At 37.2% G+C, this 23,249-nt stretch overlaps 1 protein-coding gene across 5 annotated transcripts in view; it reads left to right on the top strand.

Moving 5' to 3' along the window:
* CNTN5 (contactin 5) overlaps nucleotides 1–23,249 on the top strand; it is a 671,848-nt gene that overhangs the window by 628,644 nt on the left and 19,955 nt on the right. For all 5 annotated transcript variants that reach the window (XR_012622124.1, XM_074816205.1, XM_074816204.1 and 2 more), the window contains 2 exons: nucleotides 8,879–8,949; nucleotides 12,088–12,322. Coding sequence is in view for 4 of the 5 variants with exons in the window: in XM_074816205.1 (XP_074672306.1) it covers nucleotides 8,879–8,949; nucleotides 12,088–12,322 (306 nt within the window). In the remaining variant the exon portion in view is untranslated. The remainder of the gene's footprint in view (nucleotides 1–8,878; nucleotides 8,950–12,087; nucleotides 12,323–23,249) is intronic.

The raw sequence follows: 23,249 nt of genomic DNA, 5'->3' as shown, positions 1-23,249 counted from the left end.
TGGAAGGATGCTTCCTTTCCAACTCTCCCCCTCATCTTCTGCAAGCTCCCCACAGTGTGAAACTTGATAACTATAGCAGAAGCTTCAGATGCTACATACTTTGTTCCATTACGAAAAAGAGGAAAGGAAAAGAAATAAAATGCACAAGCTACTTTCATCTCAAATGATTTCCAAAAAAATCTTATTTCACTACCATTATTCTTTCCTTGATTTTTTTACCATATTTCATTATCAGTGAAAATTCTGCTGGATCCAAATGTTTGAATGACTTCTCTATTTATTCAGGTGGTACATATCAGAGAGGACACAAACATTCTGGAAAAAGTTGATCCTGTAATAAATTGCACCCCTGGTATTATGTTCTTTCAAATTTATGAATATGTACCCTGTTTTTGAAAGGATGGTTCAGTATTTCAATTGACCAGATGTATTTAAGCTGTGAGCAAATGTTTTTCTCACAAACTGAAATTTGAAAATGTTAGATTTTATCTAGCTGTTGTGTTTTTTAGGTTCCTCCTTCTTTCCCAGTGTTTGCCAAACAAAGGCTGTATTTACTAAAACATATTCCTACAACTTTAGTGAAAGCCTTCTTCACACACATCCATTTTCAATATTCCTTTGCATAATCACTGCAACTTTACCTCTGTAAAAATGAATTGATAAATCACAATAATGATCATTAAAAGAAATTGTGGGACAGACAAAGCATGCAGTGTGCGGTGTATTTTCACCCAGTGATTGGCATTCATTCCTGGGTAATACTCCACTACTGCTGCCATCAGAAGGAACGGAGTCTTCAATTCAAGTAGCAATGACCTGTACTCCAGTACATGGGGCTCCTTCTGATAAACAGTGCTGTAGCTGATAATAAGGTAGGTCTTCTTGAATAAAATAATCAGCAACATATTATTTTAAATAGGAAAAATGCCACACTAGATGTTTACTTGCACTTTCAGCTTCCCAGTTAGGAATACCTTTTTTCTACCAGAGTTACAGCTGCACAAATGTCATGTTAGAAGTGAGTGTTTTGTAGCATGACATTGAAATCCAGACAGGTGCCAGTAAAACAACTTAAGAGCCTTCAGAGAAATTGAAGCTGAATTTATTTGGTGTGCCTGCTTAACACGACATGGTACAGCAGAAATCTATTGCCATCGCCTCAATTTCAAAAGACATTTCTTTAAGAAAAGGTTTGGTTTCTGTTTCAGGTATGAATGGGTTTGGGTTTTGTGGGGGTTTTTTAAATAAAATTATAGATGCGTCTCCCTTTTTTATTCTACAGAGGGAGTGAGAAGACAGGAATTACAATAAAATATAACTTTGCAATTTGTTAGAACCTTCAAAGAGCTGTAAGGTTGGAACAATAACACAATGGACTCTGCTTTAAACAAAGAACCAATCAAACAAAAAAAAACCTGTTATATATATAATTCTTTGCAAAATATCATGCTGCTTATAATTTTTATGGCACTCTTGAAATGCAAGAGACTTCATGACCTACTTAATTCAGGCAGCCACTTTTTCCTGATCTCCAGATATTCCTGAAGCCCAGAGCCTGTTTAGCTCTGTCCTCTAAGACAGCTTTCAGTGGCTGTGTGAATTATCACCCTTAGTATAGTTTTCAGATGCTAAAGTCAAAGAGAAAGGAAAGGTAGTGATAGTTTTCATTGGGTTTCATACAGTTCTCCAAATTAGCACAGTAATATCTGTCTTGGTGTACCCATAATTTTTCAGAATCTATTACTAATTTTTTATCTGAAAGCTTCAAGGGAAAATCTCTATTACCATGGGCTCCAGTTCTAATATCATCAATCTCAATTCTTAAAATACATGTATGTAAAAGGACATTATATTTCAGAAAGAATATGGCATCAATCTCTCTACTCATGACCCAGGCAGAGTAGCTTGGCCATTTGCAGTGATGTTAGATGTGGCCCACAAGTAAAAACAGGGAGGCTGCCCCTGCACTGGGTACAACTCCAGAAATACCAGTCTCCCAGCGGAAAAGGTGACTGTGGCTCATGCTCAGATGAAAACTGAGATCCACAAGGCTGAATGATAGCTGTGTAGACAACCCACAGAGGCAGTAAATGTGTGCTTCTGCTTCCAATATTTTATACTTAAATGGAAATTGGCATCTGTAATTTAATGTCACAAGCTAATTTGACTGGAGACTAGAGTCTTTTTCTCTCCCCACACCTCACTTATTTTATCACTTCTTCCCCAAGATAGTAACAACATTTTATATTAGTCCATTATCTGAAAATACCCATGGAAACAATGCTTAGAATGGTGTAAGGAAATCAACAGAATAATAAACAGGTTTCCACTTGCTTTAATTTTCTAATTAAACCCTAATCTTGTTACTTAGTTCATATTTAGTTAACATGATTGCTTTTCATAGCTACTTTCATCAGAATGGATAATACTGCAATTTTCTGGCACATCTAACTTATAGCCAGATGCTGCATTTCTGTCAGTTCTAGCCTTGATACATATTTTACAGGTCCACAAGGTGAAAAGAGCCAATAACATGAATTTAAACATGCCTGGCATTCCACTAAGGCAGTCGGGCACTTGAAGCCTGGAGGCAAAGCATCAATTACATTATCTATTCATGGGGAAACATGGGGAGAGAGAAATTGAGTAGAATCAAAGTTTAACCTGCTAATCATGCATGCAAACTTGATTTTTTGAGGTAACAATGTAATGCACTCTATTAGTAGCAGATTGTACACAGGCTTTTATTTTTAATAAGTCCTTATTTTCGATTAAGTCGCCCTTATTCTCAGCTGGAGTTTCTTCATAGCATAGCAAGAAATAACTCTGTCCCAGGAAAAATGTTACATGTTTTAGACTGGCTTTGCTTTCAGGTTTTGTTGTTGTTGTTGGGGGCAGTGTTTTATTTGTCTGTGATCTGTATAAAAGAAGCTTCATCTTTTCCCATTATCATAAATATTTTTGCTCTAGAAAAAGTGAATAACCTGCTGTATCTGTGACATTTGGAGATGATTATGTGGGCTACTAAAGCCCTTGTAGAAAATGTGCTTTTCCATAGGGAAAAACAAAAGGAGAAGAGACAGTAGACAGCAATCATTGACTGCATGGCTATATTTAGAACCAATAGTTTACCAACACATAATATTGCAGGCTCAAACTAATATAAGTATATATTGACAAAGAATCCGAATGTGTGTGCTAGAAAAGACATAACAGAAAAGCTAAGGAATTGGTCCTTTGGCATATATGCCACGTCATTTGACATTTCAGTCCTATGTGCTATGACGTGGAGGCTATTCAGACTCAGTCACGCACGACACTATTATCAGTGAACAGAACTAATTTCTATCTCCTACCAAATTACAAATATTAAAAAATACAGAGGAAATGAGAATAACAGAAATGCAAACCCTGAAACCAGTTGGGGCATCCTTGTTTTCCCATAGTTGAATATAGTGTATCATCCACTTCTGAGATGCTGGCACATTTTACATTTCATTCCTGACCAGAAGAGATGTGAAATGTTTTCCTGGGAGGGTGAGAACTTGAGGGCTGGCCTTTCACCCAGTGAAAGGGTTTTCACTTAACATTCCTCTATTTCCCAGATGTGTACTGCAGGAGATATACATATATAGATATATAAAGGAAGACAAATGAGAAGAAAAAAACTGCTGAATGCATTGTTGCTCTGGTCCTCACATTAGGAAGTTCTGCCAAGCTGGTGACAAACCCTTTTTCCCCCACCCATATTTTTCCAGAGCTAAGAAGAGTTGGTTTTCAAACTACATCTGTATCGTAAAATATATAAAAAGCTCTAAAAGAAATAAATAACTGCAACTGTACCTTGAGCAAATATTCTTTAAGGACTAAAACCAAGTTTAATAACTCATCTCCCAAAAAAGTGTTACAATATCAACATTTTGTTTCATTTGACAAGATGTTTCAGAATTTGCACAAAAATTATCCATGTGTAAAATCTCTTCACGAATACAGGATTCAAACAGAGTCAGAAAGACTTGTGATTAAAGTATGGAATGGGATTTTGGAAATTTGGACTTAATTGCCTTTCAGAAAACTGTAAATTTGGGGAGCTCATGTTAGCATCTCTTTAAAAATAAAAGATTAGTAAGGCACTTGCTTCTCTTTGTCTTCCCTCTATCATCTCACCTATTCAGATTGCAAAATTGAAGGATAGGGACTAAATCCAGCTACAAGTTTCTACAGCAATACTATCATCAGTTATAATCTTGGATGCTATAATACTTTTGCCTGGCACAAAAATTAAGACACACTACAAAACTAAGAATCTCTCATTTCTCTTCATAATAAGTAAAACACACAGAATTGAAATAAGCTACTCGACATTTCCTTGAAAAAAAAGACCAAACAGAAACACTTTGAAATAATTGATTATTCATTCAATAACATTTTTTTAATTTCTTAACAAGATTGGAACATTAAAAAGAGGATGAACTGTTTTTCAAGTACTTTCAGTTTTTCCAGTTTCAATGTGACAGTTTATTTTCCTTTCTATAAGGAAAGGAATCTAGAGCTAGAGCAGTTTAAAAGATTTTTCTCAGTTCACTCACTGAAGTAAAAGTGGGGAGAATAAACCTGATTTTAAACAAAATGTAGATTTTCTTTATTTTCTTTAGTAAATTAGAAGTAAAATAATAACTTCGGCTAAAAATTAAAAATCTCTGTCAACTCAAACAAAAATATTCTCATTTGTCTTTTCATTTTAATTTTTCTATTTTTAAATAAAACTGAAGTAAAATTCACATTATAACTCTTTTTAAAACACAAATGGCTACATTTCATTTGTTAGAAAGTCAAAATAAAATATTTAATAATTTCCAATATTTTGCCCAAAAGTGAGTACTCAAAATCATTGAATGGGCTCATCTTTACAGTCTACCAGAATCCACAGTTTTCATTTAAAAAAAAAAAAAAAAAAAACAGAAAATCCATCAGCTATACAAAGTGAATAGAGGAATTTTTAAAACTGAACTAAAAACCCAATTTAAGCACCCTAAATCACAGAACAGTTTCAAAATATTGGACACAATGGAACTCTGGAAGGAAAGCTCACATTACTCCAAAATATTCATGGTTTCATTGCTATGGTATTACCTAGCACTTCCAAAAGCTTCTGCAAGTTTAACACTTAAATACAGATTTAACCTATATAGGTGGCGATGTTGTCACTTTTCAGAACTTCCTAATCAGTACTCCCATACACAAAACCCTCAGCAACATTGGTTCTGTGTATAGATTTTGTCCTAAACAGAAACCACTGCTTTTCATGTGTATTTAGCTTGTAATGATAAGATACACACAAATTAGTAAACAATTGGCCATGCCTTTATGTATAAGCTTTACCTTTCCATATCACTTTTTCTTCATTTATATTTTAAACATATTGTCAAATGCTTCATAGGACTGCTGAGGACTACATTCTTCATGCCTGCTCCTAGAGAAAATGTTAAAAGGTTTTTTGTTTAGTTTAGGGGAGATAAGTTTTGATAGTGTTTAATTTCACTTTAATTTTCAGCATATCACAGTACTTCCATGAAAATGGAAAACGGTAAGAAACAACTCCTGCTGTTTCTGTTCAAATCAAACACATGTCAAAGTCACTTCAAGATTTTTGTTTGGTTGCCTGAAGTGGAGGTTTCAACATCAAATGTGCTAGCATACACCCACTGTTTACTGTGAACTACATCTAGTCACCATGTCTTTCAGAACAAAGTTTTTAGTCCTAATTGTTGTTCACATTACCGGAATGACAGAGGGATCTGGCTTTTAACTCCTAACCTTACCAGTGGCTGAAGAAACAAAAGAAAAGAAGAGCTGACCTGATCCCAAAGAGCTTACACTCTAAGAATGAAACAGGAGACAAGGAAGCATAGGTAGCTGGCAAAGGTGCGAATGAGAAGGTTTTGGTCAGAATTACAGACATATAATCAAGCTAAACATAGTCAGATTTTATGATCCTAAGGACCAGTTTTAAGCCAAGAAGTGATTCACTTTCCAGTAGGTGATATTCTTTCATCTTCTTGTTATATGAGACATATTAACACAACAGGACCTCTTTGGGATGTATTTATTCAGAAGAAACAATACTGAATTTCTCATCTTTGATAAGCACTAAAGAAAAGAGATCTTAATGTCCTTGTCCCCCAGGCACATGCATCCTCTGTCCAGGAGCCAAGTTTAGTCATCATACTTGCGTATTTGGTTCAAGTGCATCTCCATGAGTGTCACTGCTGAGAATTAACAGCTTAAAGATTGGGAAGTCACTAATTGCATGGCAATAAACTTGGGCTATGAGTAAGTAAATTCAGATATAACACTGATATAAAGGTAATGCTGCTGAAAGGGTTGCTAATATATAACCTTGGTGCCTGGCAAAAAAATGTTTTCTTTTAATAGTTTTCTTCACTTAACAGTTACTCATTTCAAAATGTCCCCCTCTAACTGTGTATAATCTGCTTTGGTGCAGCACAGAGGAAATTTATTCCTTTGACACATTTATTCTTTTAATGGTTATTCATTAGAGAGAGTTTCACCGTGTGAATGTACATTTTAGTTTGGTGCAAAAGAAATTCATCGTTTTGACAGTTTTATTCTTTTAACGTTTATTCATTTAAATAGGGCTTCAGTCTGCAAAGCTGTTAACAAGAAAACTCTAGGAAGAGGACACTGCAGGTTAAATAAGTCCATCATGTTGGATGCTTCAAAGGAATACAGCATACTCTCTCATCAGTAATGTGGCACCTACATAAGAACTTCATTTATCTTTATAACTTAACCAAAAAATGTCTTAGACAAGAGAAAAATGGGTGCTAAACAGGGCTTAAAAATCCTTCATTACAGATGGCCTCATAATTTTTGCATATTAATTAATTAGCAGGTGATTCTTCATCTGTATCTTTTCACTGTAGAACATTCATCCCAGTGTTGCACACCAAATGTTTTTTGTTTGTTTGTTTGTTTGTTTTAATGCAGAAGGCAATTCTGTTTCTGAAAGGAAAATTTTATTAACTTTTTGCCATGTAAAGATTAGGTCTTAGTTTATGGTCTTAGGACATGTCTCCAGTCAGTAGAGTCTAAACAATCCTACCCATTGTTTAGACAGTTATCTTTGGATGGGATGAGCACTGCAAAGCTTTGCATTCGCTGGAGAAGGAGCCAGCTCACTACAAGCTCAGCCTGGATCTCTGGTTTCCCACTAGCTAAAGTTAACTGCAGAGTAAATCGATCATCTGATTCTACAGGAGTCAAGAGCTTTCAGCAGAGAGTAACAATGAAAGATATCATTTAGCATGTGTGTAGGGGGAAGGGAGGGAGGGAGGGAGGGAGGGAGGGAGGGAGGAAGGAAGGAAGGAAGGAAGGAAGGAAGGAAGGAAGGAAGGAAGGAAGGAAGGAAGGAAGGAAGGAAGGAAGGAAGGAAGGAAGGAAGGAAGGAAGGAAGGAAGGAAGGAAGGAAGGAAGGAAGGAAGGAAGGAAGGAAGGAAGGAAGGAAGGAAGGAAGGAAGGGAAAAAGTCAAAAGCAGATGAACCCAATTTTATTGAAGAGGGGTGTTTCACACATTAGAAATCTCCCGTACAAATCTGACAAGAATCACAGATAAAAGGGCTCCTACCTCGTTTCCAATAGTGTAAATCAGAAGCAATTCATAAGCTTTGTGGGTTTTCATCACTTATGAGAAAAAGCAGAATTTGTCTTATGTTCTTTAAAGGGGAGTTCAGAGTTCAAAAAGACACTACACAAATGAATCCTGAAATTTTATGTGAACTTCTAGGATCTAGTAAAAACTGCACTTTCATTGATCTTAATCTGTTAATGATCAACACAGGGAATAGAGAGGACTGTGTGCATTTATTTAAGTGTATTTTTCTTTCTATAGTTCAAAGGCACAGTGCTACTCCATAAATAAGCTAAACAGCATGTAATAAGGCCTTAACAGCTAATGCCTCACATACAATTCTACCAATGATCTACATACTGCTGTAAGGAGAAGAGTTTGTATCTTAGGGCATATTTAATCAAATAATGCAAGCGTTACCTGCTCACAGTAAATAAACTCAAGATCTTAGTCATTTTAGGAGCTTCATTAAAGACATTAAGTAAGATAAAAGAAGTTATACAATTCCAATGGAACAATTAAGATTTCTGAAGTTTTATAAAATATGATAACCTTGTTCACAATGATGATGATAGTCATAATTTCTTTTAAATAATTTCATCAGCTTCTCATATATGCTTTTAAAGCTTTTAAAGCCATAATAGTGGTCATAATTTTTAAAGAACTGTGGGTAGTACTGCTTCCAAAATTTTGCAAGAAAGTATAAGGGGTTTAAAATTTTTGAAAATTGACTCCTTTTAAAGCATACAAGTATAGATTTACAAAAACTTAAACATTCTAAATCACTAATGGCCTGGGAAATAGTAGAGACATATTATTTATGTCCTAAGATTTTACCTGAATGAAATATATCAGGTTCCCTGACATTCGATTTTGAATTGTCTATTCAAAAAATATAAATGTTTACAAGATAATTCCTGTTTTACCTCTTAGATGATCTGTACATTGAAATTTTGACTAATCTGCAGAAGATACTGTGCTTGAGCACCTTTTTATTCCAATATGATTTTTCTTTGCAGCGTATGCTTTGTTTGAGTTTACCAGCTTGACTGTAGAATTCTCCGAAATGAAACTTGGGTAAATTTTCTTTACTACAGAGTTTTTGTTATTTCTGTTCTGATTTAACAATCTCATGTCTTCTGCAGCAACTTATTACTATAGGGAAAACTTCAATAACTTGGACATTCTGGTTTGTTTTGTTTTGTTTTTTTTCTTTTTGCTCACAGTTCCAAAGACACCTCCAGCTAATGTAAGTGGCAGAAGTGGAAGGCGACATGAATTAGTAATAGCATGGGAGGTAAGGGACTTTTCTGATTAAAGGTTTTGTTTCATGTTTACTTCTTTAAGGGCAAAGTAAAGAGTACTGCACTGGGGTTTCCTTACAGCAAATCTTGGCAAGACGTGAACATAAAATACCGTTCTTTAAATATTTTCTAAAGTTTCAAAGTAATGTGCATTTTCATGTGGTTTGAGTAGAGGGCATTGTGGCAGCAGCTCCAAAGTTGGGCTAATTCATGTGTCTTTTCTTCCTGATCCACTGCTTGGGTTGATTTGTCTTTTTTGGATCTTATGTAAATGCTACACCAGAAGAAATAATATCTAAAGGAACAGAAGGACAGCCTTATAACTTTTTTAAAACTTAAATTAAGAAATAATTATTTTTTTAAGTATTTCATAAAAATATAAAACCAAAGACCTGAAATAGACTTTTATTTTGAGAAGATATTTATAATGTAAGATGCAACACAGATGTATAACAATGCCAGTGGGCATTTGGAGGAGTGGGAGTTGCTTTCTCTGCTAATCATAAATAACACAGTAGAACGGAGACTTTTCTTGAGGAGTTTTCAAAACTTCTATATTCATCATGAAGAGTTTCAGATTCAGAAAAAAAAATATATATATATAAAACCAAGAAAAATTCCATAAACTAAAGACATGGGGTTTTAACAAATAATGTTTTAGTCTAGCCAACTTGAGGAGAGATTCAGACAGTAAGACACACGGAATTCTGACTATCTGCTTAAAATGGCAAATTTCAGAACAGCTGAAGAGCCTGTCTTCTGTTGGCACGTCTGCCTTCTCCAACACCAGCTACCTGAGACAGCTGAGACAGAGCTGACTTCAGTTTGCTTTATAGTCTGTAACTATTAACAGCAACATCTCTCTTATTGGGAGAGAATTTTCTGGATCCCAAACAAAAACATCGGGTAGCTAGAACTGTATCTGATGTAAACTGGCCTAATCCTAGTCTCTAATATGATATAGTAGTATGTAGTATTGATATTGTCTTTATAGTGTTCCCCAGGTGACTGGAGTGGGGGACTACTGGAGTGTGTTATATCTCCCTCTCTGTCAAGGGTTGAAGTTCTCTTTCAAAAGAAACCAGAGACCCATGGATGTCCCATCCTGCAATACATATACAACAGACAGTTAAGAATTAACAATTCCCATAACATAACTTTCAGTATACATTGACTTTTTTTTCACAAAAGCCAGCTGATGCTTCTTCACGTATAGCTAAGGAGTGCAAACTGCCAATAAGGCAGAAGGTGTTGATCCATCCCCTTTGTTTCTGATTAACTCCTTGTTTCCGTCAATACCTAGTGCTGTTCTTCCTAGTGTTAATACTTTCAGCACACTATTTGTTTCACATACCTCTTAAACTGCATAAAGTCATTAATCAAATAAAGATTACAAAAACATCATGGCATTTCATCTGTGTCGAATATAAATTGTGAAGAGGATATGCTTACATTTTTTAATTGTTTGAAAGATTGCTACCATTTCTAATTAAAGCCACTGCCTCTTCAAAAAAACGGTAAAAAGATAGAAGAAAACACACAAAAATATGCAATTAAAAGTAAGTGTTGAAATTTCTACTATAGAACTAATCCTAGCACATTGAATAACACTCCAACTCACTACAGATTACTGTGCTGTCTGGTGTAGCCACTGCATTTCCATAAGGCACAACCACAGTGTAAGTTAGCATAGCTCCAGCACAGTCAGTCTGTGCTTTTGCAGAACCAAAAAAGTCTTATTGGACTTACATAAGCAATAGAAATTCAACAAAGTACTTTGAAGTCTGAAGAAATACTGAGATGGTATCTGGGCATTCAGCAAGAAGACTAACCTACCTAGGCTCCTGAATTATATTCAGCAGGTTAAAACAAAATTTTTTTCACACAACTTTAATTCACAGACTGTAGTTAGCATTTGCAGTAAAATCCAAGTGTTCTGATACTTGTCTTGTAATTCTGGCTTTTTTTATAACAACTGTCTACTGCCAACTCCGTAAGTATTGCAAAGAGCTGCAAGGCTCCTCCTTTCCAACTCAAATCACTAGATTACAAAGTCTGTCTTGTTTTTCCCTCCTCTGACTTCGGAGTAATGATTTTTTTTCTTGGAAGTGCAGTGCACATCTTCAGAAGGACGGATGAAAAATGATGTCTACAAGTGAGGTGCCTGATGATGAGACATTCACTTGCAATGTGGAGGGCAGAGGATTCAGTGTCCCCTGTGCCCCCGCTGTGATTCACATGTTAATTAGCTGCAGATCTAGAATGGGCACTTCAAGAGAGGGAGTTTAGACACCCTGGTTTTGGCATTTCCCATAAGTCTAATATGCTAACAGTTGTTAAAAATCACCTAATTCTAAACTAGTCCATTGACTATGTAAGAAATGTAGACAGTAAATTAGCTTGAAAAATTCCATTCCTTGAGCTGGACATATAAGATTTAGTTTTTGCAGTGCTCAACCTCTCAACAGATAAATCCCTCTGCTGACTGTCTGCTTATGGCAGATGTGTCACAATTTAAGTGGCTAATTTCACAGATCCCCTGAGAAAAGAAAAGCAAATGAGATTTTTTTTTTTTCCACCAAGACTCAGTTTGAGTTAGAACAGATAGATTCATTACATTATATCCTAAGTCTCAAACTTAAGCCTAGACTTAAATCGCTAAGACTTGACACTCCATTTAGATACAGAAGATAGACAGGGTGGCGCCTAAACCCAAGAGAGTCCCACTGTAGTAAGTGTCAGTCACATCATATTTTAGGAGCCCTTAACAACATACTGCTCTATATTTTTAACCAGGTCACTAGAAGGGACTATTTGACTAATAGACCACTGGTTAAAGCACTAACTACAAAGTGGGAGATATAGAAGAAGAAATCTTTCTCAGCCCATGAGCTTACTCAATCCTAGAACAGGGACCTAACTATGGTGATTAGGTGAAGAAACTCTCTTACAAGGTTCCTCTTTAGAAGCAATTGTCCATATGTGTTCCCAGGCATGATACATAAAATTCTATAATGCAACTGCAAGGGATCACCCTCACACAAGCTGCCAGATCATGGTCAGCTACTGAGTGACTGCTTTTTAAAATAGTAAAACCACATCTGATCATTACTTGAACTTTATTTTTTTAGCCAGTGTCAGAAGAATTTCAGAATGGAGAAGGATTTGGGTATATTGTAGCCTTCAGACCCAATGGAACACGTGGTTGGAAGGAAAAAATGGTGACATCTTCAGATGCCTCAAAGTTCATCTACAGAGATGAAAGTGTGCCACCTCTGACTCCTTTTGAGGTGAAAGTTGGTGTTTACAACAACAAAGGAGATGGTCCCTTCAGCCCTATTGTGGTCATCTGCTCAGCTGAAGGAGGTCAGTTCAATATGAAGTTAACTTCTATATTATGAACTACGTTAAGCTATTTTTATATAATATGTCCTATTATACCATGCATTTTCAATCTTAAATTTCAAAGTTCTTTGCAGAAGTGCTAAGTTACATTAAACATGTTTTGCAGAGAAGGAGGTGAACTAACTTGCCAAGGTTACCCAGAAAGCAAGTGACAAAGTTTAGGAATAAACTTCAAGCCACATCAGTCCTAATCATAAAAAAAGTCTTAATAAAGGTTCGTCTCAAAAATGAAATCTGTAGTCTTAACTTAAGATGGGCTGCTCTAACAATGAGCAAAGAAAGGCTGATATTTTCTAATATTTCTGAGGTTCATGATGCATTTTTTGATGGGTTATTCAGACAATAGCTCAAAGACTAAACAAATTCACTTATGAATGTTCTTTTCCTGGTTAATGGATGATAAAAGTGCATGGAACACAATTTTGTTCCTATTTTTATTGATTTTTTCCTATTGTTTTCTATCTTTTTTAGTTAATTAGTATAAAAGTTCTGAATTTATGTTGATGTCCAAATATTCAATGTGAATTATAAGAATATTTCAGAAGAACAAATGAAAAATATTTCTTAAAAATTTCTACGTCAACTTGGTATAACTCTCAACATTATTTTGTGAGGAAAAAAAAGACTAATTTGTACTAGTAAAAGAAGTTGTTCTGTATTGTCAGGAGCCAGTGTATGGAAATTTCCATACACTCAAAAGGTAAATAATGTTATCCACGGGAATTTTTTAAGCAGCTCCTTTACTGGAAATCATATATTTCAGTTCTTCTTTCCTATACTATCTTTGAGTTATCCCACTGTCTCCTGCTAAGAGAATAAAGTAAGTTTAGTCCTCGTACAAATGGGAGGAATTTCATACTATCTCTACAAAAATGTAGTGTGAAGATAATGGTATTTCATGTGAAGCAGGAAAACATTAAATGTTATTCCATATTAGCCCACAATAGATGTGTAATTTTGGAGCCATGATGTAGCAGAGATTATCTACTACTATTCTCTCACAATAATTACAGAGGTTGGAAATGCTGGTTTTGCTAAAAGCAGTTCCAGTAATTTGTTTATGTTCCACTGTTTGGATCAGCATTACCAAGTATTCATATTATTATAAAAACAATTACATTTTGAAATGTAAAAATTACCTAGTACAACTTGGAGATTTTACAGCTGACTTCCTTTGTTCTTCAATGGAAAATGGTACTGTGAGACTGATGGTGATGTTTTTATTATTTAACAATTTCATACTCTAATCAGAAAGTTCAATAAAAATAGAGTTTTGCAAGGGAAGGGAGACAAAAAATGGATTTTTTTTTTTTTTAAATAGAAAAAGCTATTTCAACAAAAGCTGAATGCTGAATTTTAATAAGTAGTCCTTTGCTTGTTATTTGGACAAGACTGGAAATGGAATAATCAGTAACATATAAATCAATTTTTCTTTTAAAATATGAACTTTACAAATTATCTTAATAGAATTATTAAAACTAACTTTCTTTCTGTGCTCCCAGAGACTATCTCTAGAAACCAATTTTTCTGATTATAATTCAGTTACTTGAAAGTACCTAGCCATCATAGCTTTACTAATTCAGTTTCTGTGTGTGCCTGTACATTAGACTTTCCTTTGGTAAGAGGAATTCTATGGGCCTAAAGACTTTATAAGACTTATATTTGAGGAAAAAATATGGGATGCTGTGACAATAGAATGCAAAATTAATTTATAAAAAGCTTTTCTCCAGAATAACCTTAGGTGATATACTGAAAAGTTAAAGGAATAACAAACCAGTTTATTACAGATAAGTTACGGGCAATATGGAGACTGAAGAGAATAGACATTTTAGCTTGCTATGAAAAAAAGGGGGAACTGCTTTTGAAAGAGCCATGGACTTCCACACTTAAGGAGCTAAACAACTGAAGGCACCTTTTCTCGGAGATTTCTATTGAAAAGGAGATATTAAATAAAGATTGACAGTACAATATATTAAGTTCCAGCAAACTCTTAGTTTACTTCCTTTTCATCACACACTCAATTCACTGCTCTACAAACATCTAGAACAAAGGCCTAGGATAAAATTACTAAAATTTAAGGAAACTTTATGTCACATATTAAAAGGTTTCCCACATCTACAGATGGATCTACAATTGTTTACTGGCGTAACAAATTTGTCTAAGGAAGTCTAAAACCTCTGCGAAGCACATGGGAAAAAAATAAAAGTTTGCATAGGACAGGTTCTGGAGAAGGAAGAAATTTCTCCTTTATTAAGAATTAATGTATCTCTCTTTTCTGTATGACTGTGACTGTATATTGTGTTCTCTCTGATCTGCATTCAGAGCCCACTTGTGGTAGCTCTGAGTTGTGCCTAGTCAAGCAGCTTGGCAGGTGGTACTGAGTAAGATATTCCCCTCTGTGAACACAACTGACTGCCCTCTGATTACATAATGTCTCTCTGACAGAGGCAAAAAGCTTAAAAAATGACCTGCTGAGTAAAGAATTTCAGAAAACGTGAGCAAAACACTGAGCGCTTTCTCATAAGTAGAGAGAGGCTAATCCTTTTATCTCTATCTCTGAGTCAGATGTTTAGAAGATAATATGATACTAATGGTTACTGAGGGATCAGTGATGGTGATAAGCCAAAGATGAAGTGGGGAAAAAGCCTCACTGGTTATAGATGTTTTAAGACATTTCTTCTCCTTCATTGGCCTTTTGACTTCATAGGAAACATCACCAGGATACACCTCAGGCAAGAGACTATCCAGGAGCTAAAGATGCAGATGAATGTAATGGAAGGATAGAGAATAGAATGGAGAAGCAGATGAAAGGGTTGTACACAACTAGCTGGATAACCCAGGAGGAAAATAAGCAAATGTGACCCTCTGGAAAAGATGGCTTAATGCAGTAGAAAAGTTTGAAGGAGTCTTTCCTGAAGACCTTAGGAAAGGAAGAAAGCAATCAATCAAGGAGAGAAGAAGAAAAAGAAAGGTCAGATGTTTTAGTAAAGTAAAAGAGATTATGAGAGACAGGGACCAGCTCTGAAGAGGGAATGGGGTTGATACACGGACGATGCAGGATAGAAAAAAAGATGCACAATTATCTTCAATAAGAAGGCAGAACAGAAGGACACAATTGATGTGTTCCAGCACCAGGGGAAGACAAGCCTGAACCATAAAGGAACACTTTAATAAGAGAAAGAGACGCCAGAGCACAGGGAGAGCACAGCAAGTCTGCCTGCTGGAAGAAAGGTTGCAATGAGCAGGCCTGAGGCTGAAAAGGAGCATGAACAGAGCAGAGAGATCTTCTGACTGTACTTCCTGCCAGGAAAATAATGGTATCAGATTCATGCTAGAACATACTGAAACAAAGCACTGAGCTTCAGGAACAGGTGATTTTGATCCACAGAGAATAAAAATTGTAAAGGCACAAGATATTAAAAATAAACCAGTGAACAAAAGCAGTGTTAAGCACTGTTTATTTTAGCATTTATATATTCTTTGGAGTTTTTTCTTGATGACTACATCCCATTTAAATACTGAAGGGCTAAGAATGCCAAGACTACTAATACAAGATTTCAGTATCAGGGAAATCATATACACTGTGTGTGTGTGGTTTTAACTCAGTGGAAGAGGAAAACTGGGAAGATCAGAAATATAGCAATGAAGAAGGAAATATAAGAATGTAAAGGTACAATTGCAATAAGATGGAAAAGGCTGTACTGATCAGAGTGATGACCAGGTAGGCTTGCTTTAGCAAGCATGACTAGACACAGTATGAGCTACATAGGAAACACAAAATAAAAGTAAAAATGGATGTATGTCATAACATGCTGATGATGTGTTAACAGGAGATACAAAACCAGTGTTTGGATAAAACAGAATATCCTTGGTTTCCATGTCATTTCAGAAAAAGGCAAATAAAGAAACTGGGAATTGAACTAGAGGTCAGTTGCTGATTGCCCTGATCATTTTGGATGCTGAGAAAGACCTTTTTAATTTTAGATAATATTACGGACACTGTTATTTATGAGAGAATTTAGCTGCTCAGAGTAGTTTGGATAGTAAATACAACTAATGACCTTGTGTTCCGGCTGTGATAATTAGCATATTCTTTACCCAGTACTGACTAACTGAGAAGAAATAATGGTATTACAGTCTTGTTTTGATGAATAATTAAGACACTAGAAAAGCTGATCATAACAAATAACAGTAGAAGTCATCATTAAATAGCAGGAAATTCTTTAATAAGCTGGAATTAACAGTTGAGACTAGAAACGAAAGCGTTTTGGAATGTCTCTGAGCCAAAGGTGTAAAATCTACCTAAACTTTACACTGCAAGAAATGGTATATTTCTAACACATTACATGTGAGGATCTAGAGATGTACCCACTAAAAGATATTCAGAATAAGTTAAAAACTTACATAATAAAGTCCAAATAATGAAAAGAATAAAAATAACACAAGTATTGCCAAAAATTAAGATGAAAAAGATTTTTTTTTAAGTTAGAAAATTATATAAAGCATGAAAAAATGTGAAGTAAATAAGGTATAAAAATAATCAAGGAATGAACCAATGGTAATGAAATATTTTATCATGTCTTTTGAATAAATAAGATGATTTAGAAAGGATAGCTAATAAGAATGTAAAAGTCTGCAAATTTTTACATCTGTAGTGAAAACTTCTTGTATTGTCAAGTGCTCAGAAATTCAACCCTTTCCAATTCAAGCAATGCAGAACTTGCTGTTCACATGTACCATAAATTAAATTTAGTCTGTTTTTCTATTCATGACTGCTATGGATGGTGAGAACTAGTCCCCTTTATATGAACAAGGACCTGGAACAAGATCTTTTCCATCCCAAAATAATTAAAACAAAGAACAGTTGGCAAAATAAATTTTAGTTAATCTATCAAGAAAAAAATAAAAATATTTCTATATAAGTGCAAGAAAAAAAACCCTTTACCACCAGACTTGCGAAAGGCTTTAAATGCTGCTGGCAGAATTTCTTAAGGATCAGTCTTAGATTGTATATATTTAATATTCATAATGCTAATAGAAGAGCTGGTTATGATATTGCTGTTATTACAACTTCAGGATGCATTGTCAATACAGGGAAGGATCTTTACAATACATAGGAAAAATGTAAATTAGAGGACTGGAGGAAAAGGAACATGAATGACATACAAGTGTTAGATCACATACATAAACTGTAGTAACAAGCTAGTCCATTACAAAATGGGAACCTAATAGCTAGAACCTACACACAAGAAAGACTCAAATGTTTTAATTTGTATCAGGGCATCATTCCGACAAAACTGGCACAAAGCTTTGCTAAAATCTTATCTACAGATCTAGTTCCTTGTGCTCAACAAAGAACTCAAGACGATAGAGGTTCAAAGGACTGACAGGATCATCAGGAAATGAGTAGAAACTGGAAGAGCTCATTTCTTTTGTCTGAGTAAAAAAAGGCTGTTTGTATAAGATGCTGTCTGCAAATCAGGGAAATTATCAGGGATGGTGAAGAGCTTTTAAAGGTAAAGGGCAATGAGGCTACATGGTTTTTTTAGCAAATAGAACAAACTAGCCATTCTTTGTCCTTGAAGCTAACTGGCCAAAAAGACTTCACATCTGCACACTTGAACACTGTCACTCTCCAGACTGTAGCTGCATCCACACATCTCCTGGGAACCATCCCTGGCCAGGTACCAGCATATTCCTGGGCATATTTTGGGGTAGCGTTAATTGGCCAGAGTCAATACTTCACCACGGATCATGCTAACTGTTTAATGCTATGGGCAACTGTATGCCCATGCTCAGGCTGGTGCCTTGTCTCTCTGTCCCTGTTTAGTTTACAAGTATAAACACAGCCTATCAGCACAAGAATAAATATGAATTAGCATACATGTAGTATAAAAATAGGTGAGAATATAAAAGGAAATAGAAACAAGCTTCTGGGAGAAAGAGGGAACCCAACTGATTTCAAGATGAGTTAGGTCTTTTATAAAGGTTTTTAATGATTGCCACAATGGGTGATACAGAATCAGTTCTGTTAATTTCAGTATCTATCTTCTCCTTCAGGCACCTGACAAAATTATCTTCACAAAACTTAAAAGTTCTATAATTTTGATAAACAGTGTAGTGACTACTACTAAAAGCTTCTAGATATGAAATAGAGTGCCCTAAACAGTGCAAGGTAAAGCCTGAAGACTCTCAGTCTTGCTGTTTAAAAACTCCTGAGGGACCCCAGATGCACTCCTGTAATACATACAAGATGTAATGATACTACATAGCTTTTGTTCTTGCTTCGTATGGATTTGTACTAATTCACTGAGCCAATGGGGAACCAAAGCTCTCAGTTATCTGAAAGGCAAAGGACCATGTAACAATTTTGTTCCTTCATAACTTAAAGAAGTTAAGGACAGCTAGTGGATGATCTGATATTGAACAAGACACTGCAGAGTGAAGGATTGTTCTCGTTAGGCCCATCTCCCCTTGCTTTTCACCCTGAGCTCTTATTTAAACAATCAAATAAATTACGCTTTCCTTTTCATTTAGAGGAAAGAATATGCAATTACACACTTTTAAATACAGCCTCCATGTCTTTAATTAAAATCTTACATTCCTGAAGTGAATTCCTGTAATTCATTTCTTAGGTAAAGTTGAGCTACTTGGAGTTTAGGTGAACCTGAAAGTTAATAAATCAACAAATTAGCTGTAAACTACAGTGGATTATTTCCTGTTTCTGTGAGCTGATCCATCAGGAGAGATCCTGTAAAAGTTCATCTAGAGCTGTCTCCACTGATTTTTTAAAGAAGAAAATCACAGTCCTGACATGTAAGAGTTTATTAAGCATTCCTTTAATTAATGCCACTAGCTCCCATGGGAAGTCAGATGTGCAATCAATATAATAGGCACATCCCCTCCTCATGTGCTGAGGATAACTCTGGCTGCCACGTCACCTGGTGAAAATGAACCATTTATATTCGTGAAGATGACAATGCTCCCCTAAACTTTTAACCTAACAAAACCTGAATTTTATCAGTCTGCTTGTCCGACTTCTACTTACGTGCCAAGTTAAGCAATCCATGTGTAAGTAACAAACTGGTACAGCCTTCATGAAATAAGGCAGTTCCTTATTCTGATGTGACACTCCACTGCATAATAAATCCAGGTTATGCCATTGTTACGGAGGCTTCCAAATAAGCAACCCACCACCAATTTAAAAAAATAAATAGATTTATTTTTTCCATAAAACCACCAGTCAGCTCTCCGTAGATTACAGATCCGGATGTCCACAAGAGGAGAACAGAATAACTTTCTGGGGTTTGACAGTAACCCGAAATACTTTACAAAGCCCCACTCCCCGGGGGTTTAACGACAACCCCAAACGAAAACTTCACTTCCTAGGGTTTAACGGGAACCCGAAACGTAAAACAAAGCCTCACACCCCAGGGGTTTAACGACAACCCCAAACGAAAACTTCACTTCGTGGGTTTAACGAGAACCCAAAACGAAAAACAAAGCTTCACAGCCTAGGGGTTTAACGGCAACCCCAAACGTAAACTTCACTTCGTGGGTTTAACGAGAACCCAAAACGAAAAACAAAGCTTCACAGCCTAGGGTTTAACGACAACCCAAAACGCTCTATCACTCACCTAGAAAGTGAGGGCTCTCAACCTCGAGGACCTGCTCAGGGCAGCGTCCCAACCCAAAGTACCTCGAGGAGTTTCCTTGGGCAGCGTCCTGACCCAAGGGGAGAGTCCTCTGACCGCAGCGTGCAGCTCCAGGGGACGAGCTCAAAATGGCTCCCCCAGGGGACTCCATTTATACCCAGGCCGAATCTGACCTGTAGTCAATAGCGGCTCCCATTGGTCAAAGGTCTCAGCTACCGCGAGACCCTGAAAACAAAGACAGCCAAAAGCTGCCACGTTTCAACAGCCAGGAAGCTCTGTTTTCACTGGGCGGATGCACCTGCCACAATCCACCCCGTGACTACAGTCATGATTCGGCTGGTTTCCTTGGAGTGGTGGCGCAGTCACCTCTTGCCTCCAAGGTTAAAAGGGAGCGCGGTCCGGTGAGTCTCCATGCTCATTGTGGATTGTCATCCCTAGGTAATTATACAGTCAAAATTGAAAAGGCTGATTAACCATTCTAACAAAACAAACAATCAATGCCCAATATAACAACACCAAGTCCAATCATATTCTTCTGAGGGCTGTCAATTTCACAAGACTCCTTCACCACCCCGTTGTCATCAGGATCTTGATTGTCCATATGGATCCCCACAGCCAGGCAAGATGTCGACATCATCCATTCCTCCGAGGTCCTAATAAAAACAAAACTAGGCCTCGGATCAAAACCCGGGCATCAAGTTAAAAATCAGAGATTATCCATTGGACACTAATTCGGTGGGTTTCCTCACCTTTATCTAAAGCCTCCCAGGCATATAAACCCCTAGATTTTACCAGGACCATAGACACAATGCCAACTAGGAGCAACTTCACCATGACAGGCTGGCATACATATCGCTCCACCATGCCATTGGCTTGAGGGTAATATGGTGTATAAAACACCCACTCAATACCTTCCCCTCGTGCCCAGTCTTGCACCACTGCAGCTGTAAAATGTGACCCATTATCACTCTGAATACATTCAGAAATGGGCAAAATTGAAAACCATCCTTTTAAAACTTGGACTGTTTGGCCTCCAGTAGCTACATTAACAGCTGTAGCCATAGTTAGTCCCGATACCACCCCTACTCCCACCAAGATGTACCTTCTTCCATGAGATGGTTTTAAAGGACCAACATAATCAACTTGCCAGGTGCTCCAAAGTCCCTTACCTTCTTTAATATGTTGGGCTGGTGCTTGATTTGGATGGTTAATCTTAAGCCTCACTTGACGTTGTGGACAAGCCATAAGAATTGCTTCACACATCTTCATTGGCACAGGCCATCCCCAGGACCAACACCCACAACAGAGATCTATTTTCCCTGAGTGACCTCGCTTAATATGTAGCCACTCAACCAGCCGATCCCAATCTCCTTTGTCACTATTAACTACCCTGATTTGGGCCAAATGATCTACTTGTTGATTCCATTTTGCAGCAGGGGTTCCATCTCTTACATGGCCCTTTACCCACTCTATATACCGCCGTTCAGCCTCCTTAAATGAAGTGAAAGAAAATAACAAAGGTCTAACTGGTCCTTGTGGTCCCTTCTGAAACACGCCACAATAAGAGGCATGTTCTGCAAATCCCCACTTCACTCTCAACGGGTCCTGTGGATGTAAGGGCCCCAACTTCTGATAAGTTTTAAGTTCATCCTTTAAAACATTCAGGGCCTCTGTATGCTGTAACGTCCAGTCCCATGCTCTATCTTTCCGCAGCAAACCATATAAAGGGCAGGCAATTACTGAAGACCCTGGTATATGCTTCCTCCAATAACCCAACAGTTGCTGCAGTTCTACCTTATTACCTGGTATCTGTCCCTTCTCAATAACTGATAAAATATCATCAGATACTACAATTGCTCCAGCCACCCACCAAGCTCCTAAAAATTTAATTTCTTGTCCTACCTGTTCTTTAATATTTCCTATATACTGATATATATGAACACCCAACAGCATCTCCACCATATCAAGAAGCTTGGCCAAAGTATTATGAGCAATAGTGGGAAAATGTTTATACCCTTGTGGGAGTCGATTGAAAGCATATTGAATCCCCTCCCAGGTAAAAGCAAACTGAGGCTTATCTTCATCCCTCAGAGGAATCATAGGAAACATATCTTTAACATCTAAAGCAGCCATCCATAAATAAGCAGCTACCTGTACTGCTGCTACTACTGGTGATATATTTGGGACAGCAGCTGTTAAAGGTAGAATATTGCTATTCAATCTCCAATAATCAATTGTTAACCACCAATGCTCATCTAACTTACGGACTGGCCAAACTAGAGAATTACAAGAGAAATGTGTTCTCACTAGGGGACATTTTTCTATTGCCCCCATCACACCTACTATATTTGTAAATTTCCTTGATGGTTTAAATCCTAACTCAGTGACTTGTCTATTTAAAACACTAACTCGAGCCCCTATGTCAATTGAAAACTCCAAACTTATCCGTTTAGGACCCACAGGAATATATATATAAGGTTCCTTATCAGCGGACCATTGGCAGGAATTCACCGTGCGGAGTGGGCGGCCCGATCCCCAAACCGCAGCTACTAGTTTTTTTAACTCTCTCAACTCCCCCCTCGATGCCACAAAAGGGTTAATTTTCCCTTCCTGAGGGAGTAGAGTTACCTGTGTTTCCCTTTGTTTTCGAGTTTTCCCCTCCAGCAATTCCACCAACTTTAAGATATTATCAGTAGACCGCCCATGCAACCCGGCCCGGGGCACCCCCAGTGCCAGTGCCTTCTGCCAAAGATCATTCCTTCCTGACTCATAAAATCGGCCTAACTTATCTCGGGGCAATTCAGACTCTCTACGAGCAGGCTGTTCAGCGGGGGAAGCTGTTCGACTAACTTGTCGAACCCTCCGATTTTCACCCCCACCCCCACTCAAATCAATCCAGCCCATCTCTCTAAGGGACTGGATATGTGTCTTTAAGGCATCCGGGAGCCCTCTGATGAGAGGTTTAAGGTGGCTGGGATCCACCGGCGCCGCAAGCGGAATTCCACACCGCCCCCTCTTATTCATCGCCTGAATGCCAGCCGCCTTTTGTACTCCTTCTGCCAGCTCCACTGCTGCAAAGTAGTCCTGCGCCTGAGTCAAGCAAGCACCTAATATGGCGCACATTTTTCCTTCATTTCTGCTTATCCACCAACTTCCCCGGCTCTGTTTCAACTTTCTCACAACTTCTACCGGGTCAAGCCGCCTCTCTTTTGCCCACTGTATCTCTAAAGGGG

This window comes from Strix aluco, chromosome 2, assembly GCF_031877795.1.
Source record: "Strix aluco isolate bStrAlu1 chromosome 2, bStrAlu1.hap1, whole genome shotgun sequence".
Taxonomy (NCBI): Eukaryota; Metazoa; Chordata; class Aves; order Strigiformes; family Strigidae; genus Strix; species Strix aluco.
The sequence above is the reverse complement of the archived record's forward strand: the minus strand, read 5'-3'. Positions and strand labels throughout refer to the sequence as shown.